Here is a 19,591-nt window from a genome sequence, read left to right on the forward strand (position 1 = left end):
GGGGTATTCACTCAGGTGGCCCTGCAGGCCAGATGAGTGGTGCAGGGTTGTTGCTGTAGGGCAGATCCTCTCTTCCACATGCTGAATCTAGCACAGTTGGTGCCTGCTCCAGCTAACCCAAGACATGTGCTGCATGTGGCATCCAGTCTGGGATGCACATTGTACCCACTGCAGGCAGTCTGCATGGTGTCCTCCATGCACCAGCCAAGGTGGGTACTGTCTTTAGACTATCTGGAATGAGTATCATGTGCAGCACCCATCCTGGACCATCTAGGACAGGGTTTGTGGGCCTTATGTGCAAGGCCATACCATAGACAGCGTGTGGCTCAACTCCAAATCCTAGGGCAGCATTACTGACCAAATGATGGGGCTCTGTGGCCTATATCTTTGACACCCTGTGCTAGCTAGTGGTATATATTAGCTAAAGAACTGTGTGCTGAAAAAAGACTAATTCAGAATGCTTCTACCATTGTGAGTCTGTGGTGCTTTCTAACTTGAACTAAGTTGACAGGTAAGTAGTTGCAAAATACATAGCAAAAGTTGATACCAGTTTCTGAATATATAGCTTGTAGAAGCCAAAGCAGATAAGCTTCAATTTCACTGCTTTTCTATCAGTGCATCTCATCTGAGGGTATTGGAACTTCAGTGCTTATGAAAATCCCACATTCTGTATACAAGAGAGAGACCCACAGGAGATTAAAGTTAGTCTCTCCTGTTTTTGAAAGCATTATTCTTGCGTACACTTCACTGAAAGGCCAAATGGATTTTTCACTAGTAACACCAAGGCAGTTGGGGACTTTTCAGGAGCACCTGAATTTACTAACCTTCTAAGGAAGAAAGACAAATGACAGCATTTTATTGTCTTGAAACTGAAGTATGCTTGATTGCATTGTGAGGTATTTTATTCCCTTTTGTTGTGAGCAATGCTAAACCATTTTATACATTGTGTAAGGGCACGTGATTAACAAATCCAGTAGCTAGACATTTAAAAATTGATGGTAGAATAATTTCTTCCCCCCTCCCCTTTTCTTTGCGGTTCCCATATTTATATCCAGGCCTCTGTTGGCTTCATGATGGTAGTATTCCCCAAAAGGACCTCTGTAATCATGATAAATCTGTGTTTAGCTGGTTGAATTTGTGTTTATATTTTCTGTATAATATAAACTTTCAGTAAGAAATGTATCTAAAAACAGCAAGGAAAAGCATCTGATCTGACTTAGTCTTCTAATTGGACCAGTAGATGATCCAAGAAAATGCCATTAGATTAAATATATAGATGAATATGCCAGATGGAATAAATGCCTCAGACAATGATTACATCCTGTTCTCTACATGTAAGTTAAAGTCCATAATTTTCTGAAATAGAAATAGTACCACTTTAGAGGAACTAACCTTCAGACAGTTTGCAGACCACTACAAATTGTTCAATACAAAATGAAACTTATAGGATACACAGATCATGAAAGTCTAGGGTAAAGCAGTACCATCAGCTTATAGTGTTTGAGTCCACTTTGTCTACTAAAACACTCTACAACTTAATCACGAATAGCTGTGGGGCATACAGCTTTTGTTAAGTTTGTAAAAACAAACAGCGGAATACCACCACGGCTTTTAATTTCTCCTTGCATACGCCATTCACAGTACATTAATAGCCCAAATAATATTGCACCGGGTTATTTCTCATCTCGCAAGTAGTATTCACTCTTCAAAACCAACAAATGAACAATTTGGTCAACTGGCACCAAGGAAAAGGTTAAATACAAGTCCTACACAGTTTTATAACCACATGAATTTGTAACCCCAAAATGAAATGAGATTGGTGAGCTGTGAACTGTTTTTGTTAAAGATAGAAAATTGGTATTTCCTTGATTATATGTAGAAAGATTGAAAAATGACATCTGAAAATTACCTCATTACTGTCAGACTGCCTACTGTGCATATATTTATAGTCTACACTGGAAATCCATACATTTAAAAATCCAGCAGTCTACAGTTTTAGCATGGTAAAAAATCTTTTTAGTAAAAGAGGAGAAAGCATTTGCCTCATTAGAGAAAATTTTCAGATTGTGAAATTACAAATTAGTTTGTGTCTTTCAGGTGCAACCTTTTGAGGCAAGAAAATGTCTTTTGGCACTCTAATAAGGACAATATTTTAATACTGGCACAAGCTAGAAACAGCACACAGAATGACAAAATACAGGACAGGAAACTAACTGCTGCCACTGGGCTGATGGAGAAACTTAAGTTTAAACAGTTGCTGAGGGCATCATGAAGGTTGCTGTAAAATCATTTTTTGCTTTTAAACAAATGTAAGTTTGTGCTAAAGGTTAAGGGAGAGAATAAATTCAGATGTCCTCTAGAAAAGCAGCAGCTCGTGGGAACAATCAGTGTGGTGAGTGTTTAGCTGTCAATACACATGAGACTCTTTATGACTTAAAACACGAGTGCGTGAGGCAGAGCTGGTGGCACTTCGGATCACCTCCATCCACCTGTTTAGGGAAGACAAAGGCAAAATAAAATAAATAGCCAAGGAAGGCTTCCTTAAGAATGCACTCTGAATGCATTATACATTTTAATGGTCCACAGGAAGGTCTTGACTCCTGGCTTTATTTCTCATTCCCTTCTGAAACAGATGAGGTTGGTTTTGTAAGAATCGGTAAGCTTCTTTGACCTCCGAAGTTCAACAGAAATAACAAAGGGCTTTCATTGTTAATGAACTAATTACATATAAAAAACTAAAAAAACCTAGATTACTACCTAGTTTATACAAATTCATTTGAAATTTGGGGGATTAATTGGCAAGTAGGTGTTTTCACCTTTTTTTCTTTCATTTACAACCATTTAGTGAAATGCACAGATTATGTAATGTACACAGTAAGGAGGCAGGACATTGTAAGAAAAGAAACCAACATGATGAGTGTTCATAGGGATGGGAGACTTGCCTTATCTTACTCCCAAATTGGGTAAGATACCCCCAACTAATAACTAAGTTTTGGGGGTAAATAATTGCTTTTTCTTACAATGTGCATGGTAGTTTCAGATATTTAACTTATTTCTGCCTCCAGTAGGTATATCATGTTACTTTTGCAGGATTGTGCTGAATATGATGATGTGTCCTTTTCTTAATCATCCTGAATGGAGTTTACTGCATTAATACACCAATTTAGTTGACTGTGTTTTGATCCCTATCATCATGGCAAAGTCCTTGCACAAAGCCACCCTTTTTCCTTTAGTAGAAATCCACCCTGCAGAAAAACTACATACCTTTCAAATGTGTATTCACTTTCAGCCCTGAAGTAGTACACGTGGGATTTGAAGTGTAGCTTAAAGACATAATCTTTGTGAATGTTCTCCGATTCAGAAGGCATGGTAAGTGAATACCCCAATAAGGGAAGACAGGCTAAAGGATGATTGTCCTAAAACGGTTAAAAATGCTGTGAGATGAGGCCACAAATTTTGTAAACATGCATTTAAATATTTTACCCACATCTCCAAGCCTGCAGGGAAAAAATATTTTTTTTTTTTCAACTGCAGGTAATAATGCACAGTAGAGATCAAGATCTTCATAGTAAAAGGAACCTGAAGCTTTTGTTGTTTTGTTAGTGATCACTGTTAAGTTACGTTTTATACTTCATATCCACAAAGCATGTTACAAAGAGAAAAGAAAACTTCAGCTCCTTTAGTGAGATTACTTTGGGATTCTTGTTTGTGACATTTTTCTCCCTTAGCAAGTTGTCAGTTGGCTTTGTAAAATACTGTATATATTAAAATCTTCATTACAGGAGCCCAAGATATTTTACTAATTATGTTCCATGGTGCATAGTTGTTCTCTTCCTTAACCTCTGTCCTTCCCCCTTCAAGTTACTTGGCACTCATTGCCAAATGCAGATCTAGATATATAGGTATAAAATAAACATCTTAAGCTTTTTGGGGTTTGGAATTTTTTTAGGGCACATACATTTAGAAATGTACAAACCAGTCAGGAGAATGATAAGGCCAAATGGTGTTCCTATTGAACCATTAGTCATAAGTCATCACATAAGTGTGAAGTAAACTATACTGCATATATTAATACTGGGAAATACTGGCCAACTTCATAGGTGGCATTACCAATCTTGCCTATGATGTCCCTTTAGAATATCTGGTTTTCCTTTCTGATGACACTAAGAACAAAGAAGCCCCTGGCCTCTTTTCATACGCAGTATGTAGCTGTAAAAACCTGTGTACTTTTCTTTACCTGATGCGATTTGTAGAAGAACATACAGAAGTTGGTGAATACCACCCAGAGCTTCTGCCACCCGTTGCTGTTCTTGAATTTTCTCAAAAGGTTTCCAGAGAGCTGATTCTGAAATTGAGAGTGTGATCAAAATGACATAGTGGAATGTGCATAAGCTAACTGAGCAAGCTAATGGAAAGTAGCCAAGCCCCATGAAAAAAGAATTCTTACATTCCAGTTTAAATTAGTTTAATGTAGAAAGAACAAAAGAATAGGAAACTTTCAGAATCAATGTCCTTCTCATTCTTTAAGTGAGGCTTGCCTATACTTTTATTTCTAAGAAAAAATGATCTGCTGTTACCTTGTTTTATGCAGAAACCTTTTCTGGGGGGTAGGGAGGTGGGAGAGCATAATGTATTTTGATCACTTCCAATTATTTTTAAGCCAGTATACCAATATTCTCTTAAATTAGCCAATTAGTGGACTTTTTCTTCATTGATGCATTAAGCCTAGAGTATAAAGTAGTAATTATCTCTTTAACCTTTCCTTAAATCTTCACCTTTTTTTTTATTTCCCCTTATTGGAATGAAACTGTTCACTGAGAAATATCATACTTAAGCTGAAAACCTTATTTCACCCCTCTAGCTTTTTTTATCTGCACTGCACAGATCTTAAACTGAAAAAAAAATACTTGGCTTTTGTCAGCTTCTTAGGAGCCTGATTTTTTTGAGGAGAGTTTTTGATGGACTCTGCCCTAAGCAGTGGTGATTAGTGTATTTTTGTCCTTTGGAAGGCAGGAGAAAGTCACTTGCTGAGGGTCATTTTACCATTCAACGTTGTGCAAAGAACTGCATTGTCCTCAATGCTGAAAACAACTGCTGAATCTGCAGCAATGAACACTTAATACCACATGCAGAAAATGCAGTGAAGTAATAAGTCAAATATCAAGAATATTTTACCTTAATATAGTTTATTTCAACAGTCAGTGTTGGGCTTAAAATTCAGTTTTAAATAATCCTAGTCTCTTTGTAGTTTGGATTGCTGTGTGCTTGGTCTAGATTACACACATGTATTCCTTGATTTTTAGGGGGTTTTTGTTACCTCATTACTCTGGAGAATATCATAAAAGGACAGGCTTTGCATTCGGTACCAGCAGACATATGAAATGGGAACAGGCCTCTGATCACTGATCAGTCCAGCAGGTAAGGAAGTACAGTCACTGACAGTGAGAGGATCTTCTACCAAAGGAACGACAGAGAAGGAGGAGAGACAAAGAAAATAAACAATAATGCTGAAGTGAGCGCCACACACAGAATGATGTGATGTAACTTGCCAAGGATGGAACAGCTGTGGAACTGATGGTGTACATATACACTCTGGTATGTGCCTCTAGGTTGTTCAGCTTCCATCACTTTACTCATGGGAAGGACAGAGTAATTTAGAGTAGTGTTGGTCCTCAGATGCTAATTTTCTTTACTTTTATGCTAGAAGAAGGTTAGTACAATAACTTTTTACTAAACTAGTTTTGAGAAATGGCCATATTTCTACACTAAAGGGGATGCCTGTACTTTGCAGAGACATCCAAGTTAGCTTTTCATTAACGAAGAAGCAGTGTAAGTTACTACAGGGGTGGGCCAGCCTGCAACACAGATGCCACAAGTGGCATGGGTAGCCTCTGTGCATGGTGCATAGCAAATTGGGGATGGGGCAGCCAGCACAGTGGCAGAGAGAAGGAAGTAAAGCATCAGGTCAGGCAGAAAGCTGAGCAGCACGTGGGAGAAAGGGATTGGAATGATACTTGGGAAGGGTATGGAACTTATTTGTGGTGTGCCTGACAAAAATGTTGGTCCCCACTGAGTACTTGCTGAAGTGAGATTGCTATAGGTATCTGAACTAGCTCATTTAATGGTATCTTGAGTGTCTCTACATGACACGTAACTCAGTTCTGCAACCAAAGTGTAGATATGCCCCAGTTACTGAAAACCCAAGGAAAGCAAGGTCACATGGATGAGATCAAAACCAAGCTTGTGAGTTATACTCTAGGGGCATTTTCTAATTCAAGGACCTGACTCTCAAATTCTGACGTTGAAGATTCAAACACCCCTTCTCTATAGAGGTATTGTGATCACTGCTTATGGATACCTCCCATTCTTGTAAACTGAGAACTGGCTTCAGAAAGCATTAAGATATAGGAAGTCCCTGCCCCTAATAAATAAAGCGACCTAGAGGCATTTTCCAGTGAAATACGTAGCCTAGGGGTGCCTTAGGGAAGCTAAACCAATTTAGAGCCTAATTAGATATTGCTTAACCCTTTTCTTATAGCACTATGTTAATTTCTGAGGAAGTCAGAGCTCCTTACAATCTCTTTTGAAATATGCTTTCCATTCTCAAGGGAGAACATCTAAACAGGAGCAAGATACAGAATTTCTCACACTTCTTTAAAAACTCGCTTAAAACTGGAAACAGGCTTATTTATAATATTTCAGCCATTTTAAAAAATGAGTACTATATATCTAATACTGGGAATTTTTCTATCAAAATATTCGTAGAATTGCTACTTTTATTTGAAATTGGTTTAGCTGCAATGCAGAAAATACAAGTGAAGAGTAAGGCAAATGAAACTAAACAGTGAACACACAATTTCCAGAAGAAAAAAGGCCGAAGTAAAGAAAGTGAATCAGTACTACAGAAAGTCAGGACTCAGGCTGCAGTTGCCAGAGACAATAACCTTTAAGCCCTACTGTTGGCTCAATGCCTTAATATAAGGCAGTGTTTAGAAGGGGGATTTTTTTGTTTTTATCTGGAAGTGCATTTAGACTTTCAAAATACCAATTTTGTGAAGATAAGTTACCGTTGTTTTTTAAAAATTTGTTAAATTAATGAACAGTGCAGACATAGGGGTGTTTTCACTGTCATCTTTTGAGGGTCAAGAGGGCTCAGTGTACTTTTGAGTTTTGTCTGAAACCCTCAGAAAGAGATGCATCATTGCATTTAATGCAATGTAGCCACCTAGCTGTAGGGCAAAAAGGAAATTGTCAATGAAGAAACCTCTGCAGCTCAAATTGTTCTGAGGCAGATACCTCCACAGCAATACTAAAGTCGATCATTGAAACACTGGTATTTCTGTGCCAGCAGACGTGCACCGTAGTGTTGCCACGGTGTGGTGACTGACGTTCCAGAGAGGTGCGGGATGCACTGAGATCGTCCTCTGATTCCTGGTCTACAGTTGTTTCATCAGGAGACTCTATGAAATGCAGGGAAAAAGCATCTTTCTTGCTCTATACAACATACATGATTGGCAAAGTTAAGCAAGGTTCAGCCCTGCTAAAAGGCATATGAAATCTGTGCAGCATTTGCAAAGGAACACTTTTACACAATTCAAGTGTTAGAGCGTCCAACAGTCGCTGAAGTATTTTAGTTTGGTTGTAAATCTGGGGGTGTGTTGCTCTGAGTTGCAACTTCCTGAAGAAAGATGGGCAGTGCTACAACTAGTCTGGAACATATGTTTTACAGTAACTTGGAAACATGTCTTTTAATAGGCAACAAAAACACATAATTTCAAGAAACATTCCCATGCCAGTGAACTTAATTAATTGCTTAATTTACTTAACTCCTTCACTTCACCCTGTACTTACTATTGTCTGGTGGGCTACTAGCCAGTAGTTCAGGTGCTGGGCCATTGCTTTTTTCTGCCAGATCTATTGCCATCTGTATGTCCTCAGTCCACTTGTCCATTTCAGCCTGTGTGCTAAGAACAGAGATCAAAGTTTTGTTTAGTTTAACTGAGGCTAAAAGCAACTTCAGAACTTAATCACAATTTCAGTTGGGCTTCTAAGCTATTGTCTCGTGTCTAAATAAGTCTAACTGCTATTTGATTTGGCTAAAAAAAAAATCACAATCTGCACATACTTATTCTAATCCACATAGAGGGGGGTTATTCATGTTTTTAGCTAGTTTGCTGTACACAATCATTCTGCACAAAGGTGCATTCTGCTGAGAGCTAATCAAAAGAAAATTCTGTCCAAATTGGGACTCTGCAGGTGACTTTTAATACATGGTTCCGTGGCATTACCTTGCAGCAACAATGATGGATTGACGCTGACCTCGTAATGTCAGACAATGAGGAACTCCCCATTCTTCTTCACTCTCTTCTATCTAAGAGGCAAAAGTCCATATATTAGCAGATTGTATTAGGCATGCATTGAAGGAAGTATATATGTACTGGATCTGATTGCATGAATATTACTAGAAACTATAGCACAGGTTCATCAGCATGGAGGAAGGAATAACCCCACAGACCTGTTCATAAGTTGAGTAGAGAGAGAAAGGGAAAAGGTGGGCTGAGAGGCATGGAAAGGGCTACTGGAGAATTATTTTTCCAGCTATCATCAGCATTAGAGCCAATACAGTCTTTTGTTTAAAGTACAGTTTTTCTTCTTTCAGTTAGAACCCTGAAAACAGACATGGTTGAATTTCTGAAGAATATATGCTGCATGTGTTCATCTGTGCTAGAGGAATACATTAGTGACAGGATTTCTGGAAATGGTAGACAAAACTTGGGATAGCAGCACTAAGAAAACTGTAGCATGGTGTGCTCATGTTCTGCTTCAATGTCAGTAAAATCTAGACTTTCAGGATTAATGCAATCCCAAGGAGTGGCAGGAATTTAAAAACAAACCAAAAAGAAAAAAACACCCCCTCTTTATAGTAGGTTCTGAAAGTACTTTTAGAAAGAACAGTGCAAAGAGGACTGAGGAAATTAATGGAGGCAATATACTGTGAGGCTGGCAGAAAATTCCTTAACCACTACTTTATGGTGAGATGCTACTGATTAGGCATAAATGACTAGATTGTACTTTTCCTCATTGTGGATTGAAAGATGAAAAGGAGCCAAACGCGCCTACAGACTTTAGGATCCACGGAGACTTGAATTTGCCTCTGGTTGGTTGGTGAGAGCAGTTTTTATCATGGACATACCATACTAAGAAACTGATGATGCCTGCTAATGTAGCAGATCATAAAGCAACCTGCAGAAAGAGGTCAATCTCTACCACTATGGGCCCCAAGTCAAAACATCTCCCATTAATTCCCTGAGCCACTAACTTCCCACAGTAGTAGTGTACTTACTGTCATGCCATATAATGGGAGCTGCCCATGGACTTTAAATTGATTTGATGCTGTCAGGCCTCTGCTTGTGTACAACAAAACATCATTAAACTGAAAAATAAGAATGAGCATATTGACTAACAAGTAAGTATGGTTAAAAAGCAAACATATAAGACAAGAGTCCAACAATATCAATGAGCAGTTAGGGCCCTTGGAAGAAGCCTCTAATATGAACCTTGACTAACATCTGAATCCAAATACCAGTTTCCAGACAATATTGCCAGGACCATGTTCCCACCATGGCCTTTCATCACATGTGATCCTGAAGAACCTTCTTCAAGTTCTCTGCTTTCTCTTCTGGGGGGACTCCTCTTGGGCCCAGGGCTTGCTAGCTCCCAACTCCCCAAAGGCCCATGAACCATTGCACTGAATTGAGGAAGAATGTCTCTTGGCCTCACAGCATTGGGACAATATGCTTATTATCTTTACTCTGACAGAGCAGAGCAGAATGAACAATTAATCCCTCACTGAGGACAGTGGACAGATCAACCCAAAGGGCAGTTTTCCATTCAAGCCTGCTGTGGCTCTTATTCTGGGGACTGAGGAGCTGGCTGGAAGAAGTACTTCTCTAGAACAAGGGTATTGGGGGGGTGTTAAGCCCTACTATACTTAATCATTGTAACTTCCTATTTGGGACATGAGCAATCAAAATGTGTGACAACATCTGTACTTTGTTGCATGCTAGAGTGCAACTAGGGGAAGCTGAGTTACCTATAAAGTCTGCTTTAAAGGCTATATGCTCACCAAATTAACTAACCTAAACTGTGTTTAAAAAAATGTAAACAAATTCTGTCATCTACAGCCAAAGGGACAAGCTACAGCATAGGCCTTTGCATGTAGTAATAATTGTTATTCTTTACATTGATCAGCCACTAGAGGGAGACTTAACACACATGTTGCCAACAGGCTATGCAACTAATTGATAGAGATGAGTAGAATATTAAACTTGCTAATCCAGGCTCCAGAATGACAGTCTTGTGCAGTGGTTAAGGATAGGATAAAAAAACTAATATGGCCCATTCAGTCTGGAAGGCAGTGAGGCTGCCGGAGCTGTCATACTAGAAACTTATGGCAGACTATTGTTTCTCTGCTGCACTGTAAGTTTTACTTGCATGCCAAGATGCCCCAGGTAGCTGTGCTTGTCCCTACCTTGCATGTGCAGATGCAATGCACTGTGGATTAGAGGAAATCTATGATCTGTTGCTTAATCCCCCAAATTGTGGGTAGCAAACCAGCTTGACTAGGGACTCTGATGCTGAAATGACACCTGTTGAATTGCAGTGCCTACATTTTGTCCCCATAGACTAATAGTATTTGCCCTGAACATGGAAGACCATGGGGGCAGATTAGAATCCCATTCTCCATTTCACAGGACTGCGTCCACATCACCAGGCTGGACTGTGAGCACCTTTCTGGCTCAGAAATACCAGTCCTTAAAGAGCCTTGGGAGCAGGGGCCTAGAACCCAGGGTGTCTTTTCTTTCAGGGCAGGATAGGACCTTCCTTTCTGGACCCTCAGCTTGGGTTCCCTCACCTTTGCTATCCTTCTGTCCCTGTTATCTTCCTGCTTTGTTGCCCACTCAGTTTGACAAGAAATCTGATGTTCTGTTGGGGTGTATATCCTGAGGCTGACGAGCCTAGTGCTTTTGCCACTAGGCTGTTTATAGAGGAGTAAGACTGTTAAGCTATTGTCCCACCCCCATTTAACTGCTCACACCAAAAGTCTGAAGCTGTGTCCACCCTATGAAGTTGGGGGGGGGGGAAATAAAATTCTGAGCAGATGCCAGAGTAAATGGGTAGCCACAAGCCTCCAGTGAAACCAAGGATTCGTCTCTGGAAGTGTCTGAGTGCTACCCCTTGAAATAAATGGAAAGGCTGTGTGGTTCTGCAGGGTGAAACAATGTATCTCTGGGCTGAAAGTGCTGGAGAAGTACACATCTACAAAAACAAAGGAGACTGCTACTTTGGTTATGGTTTGGCCAGGCAGCTGTATGTTGGAGTAGGATGGGAAGAGAAATTAGCCCTAAATTGTATTCCCAACTCTGCCTAATGTACATTTCTTCACCTTCTCATTGTGCAAACAAGTTAACAGCTGAGCTGCCCTTTAGTAGTGCATGGAGGCTGGATTGATAAAAAAGGCTGTGAAGCATAGGTGACTGGTAGGAAGGACAAGGTGGGGGACATAGCCCTCCCTTACAAGGCTGTCCCTGCTGCTGATACCACTGGCAGCATCTGCAGGTGCTCACCAGCCCTGTCCCTACTGCTAACGCCACCAGCGGCATCTGTGGGCGCCTCCCCCCAGACTTGGGAGGCACCAGTTGCCCATGCTGTGAAGTTCAAGAAAATATAAGTAGCAGTCATTAGAGATGAGGTTTAAATTCATGGTACACAGACTCCCTTTTTAGTGCCTTTTTTGTCCCACACTTTCATGCAATTAGTGACTGTTTTGGCCTAATCTGACCCAATCCAGAATTTCCCATATAACCCTCCACACTGAAGAGGTCTGCCATGCAATACCGGGCAACACTGTTTCCTTCATACAGCAGCAGGTCAAGAAAGCATTCATCCCATTGGACTGGCTCATAGTTCTCATTCAAGTTGACGTGTGCTCTGTTGCACGCTTGACTGAAAAGGCAGTGAGCCCAGTGCATTGTCTTAGGCATTTCAGCTTTACTACATTAACTGGACTGGGACAAATATTTCTTGAAGACCCAAACCCAGAGGACAGGGGAAGCAGCTCTACTATTCAGGGGGGCCCAAATAGTCTAGTTTTGTAGAGTCAAAAAGAAGAAAAATAGTTGCCCTGAAAACATTGGAAGTGCTGGTGAGAGAGGGACTCAGTTAGTGCTGTAACCTCAAATTGTAAGGGCAGGTACATGCAGATGCCATTAACATGGAAGGGTGTCATCGGGATGAGACAGAACCAAAACCGGAAAATCACAGAATCGTAGAAAATTAGGGTTGGAAAGGACCTCAGGAGGTCATCTAGTCCAACCGCTTGCTCAAAGCAGGACCATCCCCCAACTAGATCATCCTAGCCAAGGCTTTGTCTAGCTGGGTCTTAAAAACCTCCCGGGATGGAGATTTCACAACCACTCTGGGTGCTTGCTTCTGCCAGAAAAAGTTCTGGCAGGGGACAGTAGCTGCCACTAAGCTGCTAGAGTTTGTGTCCATTCACTTAATTCTGATGGCTCTATGGAGGTCCACTGCAGCAACTCTGCCAGTGCTTCACTACCCTCCTTGTGAGAGAGTTTTTCCTAATATGTAACCTAAACTTCTCTTGCTGCAACTTGAGACCATAATGCCTACATGGACCTGGCTGTAGACCGTGTATGTGCTAAAGCTGACAGAGGACAGCTTCCTTGAAGCTTTCCCGACCTTGCAAAAGGTTATTTTCTTCTTGTGGTGGGAGGAGTGGCTGCCATTCTACTTTTTGTTGTATGTGGCAAAGTCACAGGGAGTCCAGGATACACTGCAAGCATCATCAAAATGAATAAATGATTTTGTGTTTGTATGTGTTGTTTACAATGGAGGAAGAAGAAAGGGGGTGGCTTTGGCTACAAGACTGATTTATCCTCAAGTAGCTCTAAGTCCTGTTATGAGATGTATACTGTGTTCTTTTAGAACAGATTATTTTAAAATGTGCAATTTATTCACAGTTCTAGTCTTCAGTACCAACTGTTTTGGCTACTTACCAGGAAGAACATCCGCTGCTGTAAACCTTTTCCTGACAGCTTACTAAGACTGCCCAGTCTAATGAACTCCTGTAAAAACACACACAATTAAATGAGTACGTCATATATCCCTTTGCATATATCTTGTTAAATGTCTTCAAGTATTTAGTCATGGTATTGACTCAGATCATGTTAGTTACCAAGGCTTTGTCTACTACACATAGTTGCTTCTGCCAGCAAAAGTTCTGGCAGACAGCAGCTGCCACCGAGCTGCTACAGTATGTGCCCATTCATTTGCTTCTGACGGAGGTCCACTGCAGCATCTGTGCCAGAAGAGCATGAAATGCACCCACAGAAGGTACCAGAGTTGAAGAGAGTGCTGCAACCAGTGCAAGGCACAGCAGGCTCCATGCATGCCTTCTTGTGGCTGTGCAGTGGTGGCAGGAGGCATCTTTCACTTCGGAGAGATGGTGTAACCGCTGGCAAAAAGTTCCACCTGAGAAAGTTGCAGTCTAGACTAGTCCCAAAGTTATTTTCATTTATTTTTCATCAAATACTTTCCTCAATGGTTTTTTTTACAAGGTTCCTATTCAAAACTGCCCTTTTCTTCAAAAATATTTAAGGTACTCGGTTATCTGCAGCAGTTTTATTCAATACCAGGGAATACATCATCAAAAGAGGAATCTTTTGCACTAATACCAATTCCTCCAGACACCTCATCAGTTTTGACTGTTAGTGGCTGATTTAAAATGAACAGCCAGGTATAACACAGAGGTATAGTGATTCTTTGCTGTAGATGTAGAGTCAATAACCACAACAAACGATGGGGCAAGATTTGACCGGCAATCTGAATTCACCAAGGTAAGCGGTACCACTCATTCTGTATGACATAATGCATTCATAGAGCTCTAACTATTTTAAATTGTGCATGCTAGGAAAGAGCCCTCTTCACTAGAATTAAAGCTACCATTGTGCTAGTGTTTTCCTGGGGCAATTATGTACGTCTTTTAACTATGTGGCTGATGAAAAAATGTCCTTTGATGCACACTTGCTCTGAATTTTGAAGCATTTTCTTTAGCCCCGTTCAGGGATTCTCAGGGTGCCTGTACATATGCTCTGGGGTGTGGTTGGGGGCGGGGGGAGGGCATTTTAATTACAGTGGCTCTCAGGAGCTGCTCGGGAAACAACAGTAGAATCTTGTGTATTCAGTGTCCTACATTTCAAAATAGCGGCGGTGGGGTGCTATAACTAAAGCTCATTCAACAAGCTTTAGTTAAAATGCCCCTGCTTCCACTTTGAAACATGGGCCACTGAATATATGAGATGCTGCTCCAACACATTCTAATCAGAATGTAATGGAGCACAATTAGAAGTGCCCTCAAAAGTCAATACCCATGTGACTTGGGTACACTGTGCATGCAAAGTAGCAGAACAGTCTGCAACATGGCAATAAACTAGCTAATGGAAGATTGCTCTGCCTAAGGAAACCTAGTTGACACAGGCTTTCTGGCATTTGTACGTCCCTCCTGATGTTCAAGCATCAAGGGAGTATGGGTAAATGAAGGGAATATGATCAAAAGATTCCTAAGCTAAGATGATTCTTGTCTGTCAGAATGGGAGCTACTGGCAGTCAGTAGCGAGTATGATTATTATTTAATATTTATAATGGACATAAAGGATACAACCAGGCTAAGGTCCATCATCACACTAAGTGTTGTGCAAACACTAAAAATATCTTCTGTTAAGACAGCTCAGACTCAGCCTGAGATAATGCTTTGCCATCACTAAATTAGAGTCTGTGATTCACAAATCAAGTGTCTGAGAAGTGTAGCACTGTATAGCCATTTCATAGATTACAGTGAACAGCCACAGGCGTTTGTGCTGCCCTACAGTAGTAGGTTTTTAGTGCTAAGACAGAGCCCTGATCCAGGAATTAAGCATCTGAATTAACAGATTAGATGAAAGCTTGGAAGAAAGCAACTACTTGACCAAATCCCAGAGGGTAGAGTAGAACAGGAAGCTGTCTGGTTTAGGATGCAAAGGATCTCTCTTCATTGCCTGCCTCGTGGCTTTTTCTTATTCAGTTGCAAGACAGTTCTGTATATAGACAGATGAAAACAGCAAAGTGGAACTGACGACTGCTTCATTTCAGGCTGCACAAGGAGTAGAATGTGTCAGGGACTTCCACAGAAAAGTAGAGATGAGCAGCAGAGTGTGCAGGGCATTTGGAAGAAGGCAACCTGCCTCCTGTGAGATGTCAGCCATGAAACTGACTTATTCAGTGATATGCATAAAAGCAAGTACACTTTTTCAGTGGAGACAAAGGTGCAATTCTAATTTTGTGCATAGGTAATACTGAGAAATACCTTAACGGGAAGGCAGAGATAGAAGTGGGTACAGAACAGGAATATGAATAAACCAGGGACAGTAAAAAAAGTACAGAAGCGAATTAACCGCTCATGCTGCTATATTAACCTTATTTATTTGAAAACATATATGACACAACAGTGTCTCAAAAATGATCCTGTATTGCTACTTGTGGACTAAAGAGACTTCAGTGCTTAAGAAGAGAGCTCCCATTTCAGTGCTTGCCTATATGGAAAAGATGAGTTTCTCCAGCACAAATGTCTTATTTTCCCCTCAAGCTACAATGTGTGCTTGAATTGGGGAATTTCAAAAAATGCCAGCAACAAACAAGAGGAAACTTGCAATAGTTCAAGTGCAACTGCTGTGCAAAGCATCATGATTTGACTCTCTGTTTAAGCAGTCCATTTCATGCTTAAAATCCCTAGAAGTCACATCTGCATTGAAAATAGACCCTGTGACAACAAAGGGACTGTTCCCTTTTGAGCATAGCTTTCTATGGTGTCTAAATTTTACATTGGATTGACAGTCCTTGGGAAAGGAAAAAGATGCAAATTACATCTGGAACTACATAAGAAAATGCAAGACCACTAAGGTTAGCATCAGACTTGTGGTCCTTATCCAGATCGGCTCTTAAACAGAGTATTCCCAGAATCGTATTTAAAGCAGTTCTAAAATGGTCTGAAGGTAGGGCATAGCAATTTTATAACTCACACAGAAGAAACAGATGTCTAGAACTGTTTCCCAACCGTTTTCACCACACGGCACACTTACATGGCCCCTCCCACCCTGCAGCACACTGGCCAAATGTGGTGTGGGAGAGTGGCGGTGTGGCAAGCGGACAAAAGCTGGGGGGGAGATGCATGAATGAATACAGAGCGGCTGGTGGCATGGTGCTTGAATCACTGGCTGAAGCCACGCTCCCCATCTGGCTGGCTGGGGGCATGGTTCTAGCCCAAAGTGCCGCAGCACACCTGAACATGCCTGATGGTACACCAGTTGGGAAGCGCTGGTCTAAAACATTATTTTGTGTACTGAAACTAGTTTGCTGATAAATTCAGAGCATGTACGAATGTGATACTACCATTAAATGTATATCACTTACCCTTCCCGGGATTACCAGATTATCAATGCCTATCAAGTCTTTCTTCAGTTCATGCAGCTTCTGGAAGTTCTCCATCTTTATCATATTGCCATGGAGCTGAGCCACCATTTCAGAAACCTCAGCCAGAGCAGCTGGGTAAACAAACAAAAAGAATCTTTAAAAAGTTCTCATTAAGCTTATAAAATGGTATGCGATATTTATTATATCCATAGTATACAATTCCAGAATGGCCCCCTCCCTCTAAGACTATATCATACATGTCTTGTCCAGAAAAACTCTAACTGGCTTAGGACTGCACAAAAACTCTGAAGGGTCTCTTACTGATGATGGCAGCACTATAATAAAGGCAGCCTGTCGTACCAGCCTCTTTTACCTTACCTCTGTCATTAAACAGGTGTTTTTTTACCTACTGTTATAAAGACTTTAAAACTATACTTCATAATAGCAATCAGTTTTCAAGGAGAATCAAAACTTTGGGCCCTGAGAAGAGAACAAACATTTTAAAATAGTACCTGAGGGATCTACCTATCTGAGATGAATATCCTTCTCCCATCATGGGAAGTGCAGCACACTAGCTAGAATTCACCCTCCAGAAAGGACTCAAGTACACTAAATAATTCAGGAAACCAAAAAGCCAAAGATAGTCATGAGAGGGGCCTAGTTTTTGTATGGGCCCCTACATTAAAACTTGTTTCTTGCAGCAAACACACTTTTTGCACTGATCAAGAGCCTGATTTAAAAAGCTGATCCTATGTCCCTTAACAGAGCTTTTTCTTACCAGAGGCAGCATTCAGCAATTTTTTTGCCATGTCATCATTTATATTGATGGAACCAGAGTACATATATTTTATCCCATTAGAAACATTGTATGCATTAGCATTTCATATTATTACAGGATTACTTTTAGGCTTTTCCTAAACTATTCCAGTTTCTGTATCTTTATTTACTATCTTCTGTGCAGTTTATGAAATGCATCTTTCCCATCACACCACATGGAGTTATGTCCATATTTGGGAGTATAGGGAAATGGTTACATGTTTTATTTATAATATCACAGACTGTTTGTAAATCAAGGATCTGTTAGTTTTGTCCTCACCTCCAGCAATGACATAAACAGCCTGTTCACTCTGAAAGTGTAGAACTGCTGCTGTGCTTTATTATTAGCTGTATGATGATGTTCTCTCCAAGAATGCCAGTATCAAATAATTAATGCTTTAATTGAAACTGTAATTGGGCATCTGACCTCATCAGATCATAAATGCTCAAAAGAGATTTCTACTGCTTAGGAAGAACAAAGGGATTTCTAAAGCTCCAGACGCTCCAACCCATGAAGGGGCATAGTTACATAAAGAAGAACCGAGGCAGATTTTAGGCCCCAAGTCCAAGAGTGCAATCCACAGGAGTTCTGGCTTCTCCATGTGAGGGACTCAAACTCACATCTCCAATTGTTTGGTATTTTTCATCCAATGACTGTTTAATGCAAAATATGTAAAACTGTCCTGGCAGAGGGGATTGAAATCCAGGTTTCCTTACTCTCAGGGAAATGCCCTTATCACCCAGCTATAGTGTCATGCTGCTTTTTCCTTCATTACACAGTGGTCCAGCCTCAAATCCCAGCTTAACCTGCAGCTTGCTGGTTTGGGCACTCTCCTGGCACCCCTTCAGGCAGAACAAGGCCTAAAACCCAGATCCTCTCACAGCATGCACAAGTGTTTTAACCACTAGGTTACTTTGTAACATCTGGATACTACTTCATACAGATGACAGACTATAAAAACTATGCATTGTATGTGAATCCCAAAGATGCTTGAGTTTTATAAGCCCATTGATAACTGAATTATACTACCTTACAGTGTTTATATATGGCTTCCTCCTTATACTCTGCTTTCTGTATGTCTTTTCACAGTATCTGATTAAGTGAACTTTCATAGTTTCAACTTGGGGTTATGAAAGCTTGTGCTCTATATACATCTTATTTAATTAGTCTATAAAGGTGCACACCTACCCTGCCTCCTGAGTTCAGACCAACACAGCTAACTACTTCTCTATATATTGCTACATCATAACTGTACAGTTCTACTAAAATCTTGGCCAAAATCTCTCCCAGAAGCCTCCATTGCTACTTGTAATGAAGGAACAAAAAATTGGGAGTGCTGATGAACTTCTGACTTGTGTTAATGTAAAATATGTTAACTGTGTAAGGCAGGTACAGAAGCTAATTTCTGGGCTAGTGAATGCCCTCTAGCTTGGAAGGTTGCAGCTAACAGCAAGGTGTATAGTAGGGAACCTGAATCCTCCATTGCTAAAAACAACATCTTTCTCAGAGTGTTAAACTTTGTCTGACACCTTCCAAGTACCACCAAGAAACTGGTTTGGACTGGTTTTCAGAGGCTCAGAGATTAAAGGGTATGCCAATATGCCTTGCCTTTTGCCTAGCAAATTCACCACTATAAAAGTTATGTCCTTAGTTGCTTACTTTGGGAACAGACTTTGGAAAATACAATTTAGTTTGATATTACTCTGTCTTGTGACTGCAGGAAGATTGTCAGGAGGAAGCCTGGAAAGTAACTTATGCCTACAATTTCCTTTTGCTCCTTTCTTTCTGTTAAACTGTGGAATTCTTAGTTTTTTTGCTAATAAAGCCCCTTTATGTTGACCTGAATGGCCTCTGAGTCATGCAATAAATTACTAGACAAAGAAGTGAATCTGGCATAGTGTCTATGCGCTAATCAATTGGATGTCCCTATGAAACAGTTCATGGCCAAAGGGATGTTAGATACCCAAATACTGGAGGGGACTTGGGACTATGAACCCAGTCATCACAAAAGCCATTAATTCAGGCCTACAGGTTAACATTTAAACGTAGGAGGGGTGGTATTTCAGATATTCTCTTCAGCACCTCCTAAGGGCCACTTGCGGCATCACCCCACTCTATGACACCTAAGTGAACAGTGTAGGGAATTCTGCTTTTAGATTCCTAACTTCCTAAATGTATTGAACAGGAAATATAGGTGTATTCCTTATTCAGTGCATTTAGGAAGTTAGGAATCTAAGAGCCTGCTTTGGG

At 40.6% G+C, this 19,591-nt stretch overlaps 1 protein-coding gene and 1 long non-coding RNA gene across 7 annotated transcripts in view; one reads left to right on the top strand and one right to left on the bottom strand.

Annotated features, from left to right (window-relative positions):
- Nucleotides 1-875: 875 nt before the first annotated feature.
- Nucleotides 876-19,591, bottom strand: part of FARP1 (FERM, ARH/RhoGEF and pleckstrin domain protein 1) — a 330,803-nt gene continuing 312,087 nt past the window's right edge. For 5 of the 6 annotated variants that reach the window (XM_019529723.1, XM_019529720.1, XM_019529719.1 and 2 more), the window contains exons 19-27: nt 16,525-16,655; nt 13,077-13,145; nt 9,344-9,433; nt 8,289-8,371; nt 7,852-7,964; nt 7,297-7,460; nt 4,238-4,345; nt 3,265-3,416; nt 1,598-2,489 (exon numbers count right to left, since the gene is read on the bottom strand). In XM_019529723.1, coding sequence (XP_019385268.1) covers nt 2,408-2,489; nt 3,265-3,416; nt 4,238-4,345; nt 7,297-7,460; nt 7,852-7,964; nt 8,289-8,371; nt 9,344-9,433; nt 13,077-13,145; nt 16,525-16,655 — 992 coding nt within the window. In that variant the 3' untranslated portion in view covers nt 1,598-2,407. Of the gene's footprint in view, nt 2,490-3,264; nt 3,417-4,237; nt 4,346-7,296; nt 7,461-7,851; nt 7,965-8,288; nt 8,372-9,343; nt 9,434-13,076; nt 13,146-16,524; nt 16,656-19,591 lie in introns of all 6 variants that reach the window. The other variant, XM_019529722.1, reaches the window with a different exon arrangement.
- On the top strand, nt 3,423-12,983 carry LOC109306381. Its single transcript, XR_002099966.1, has 3 exons — nt 3,423-3,757; nt 6,468-6,474; nt 12,973-12,983. It is a non-coding gene; the product is annotated as an uncharacterized LOC109306381 (long non-coding RNA).

Source organism: Crocodylus porosus, unplaced genomic scaffold, assembly GCF_001723895.1.
Source record: "Crocodylus porosus isolate Cpor-Errol unplaced genomic scaffold, CroPor_comp1, whole genome shotgun sequence".
In the NCBI taxonomy this organism is placed as follows: Eukaryota; Metazoa; Chordata; order Crocodylia; family Crocodylidae; genus Crocodylus; species Crocodylus porosus.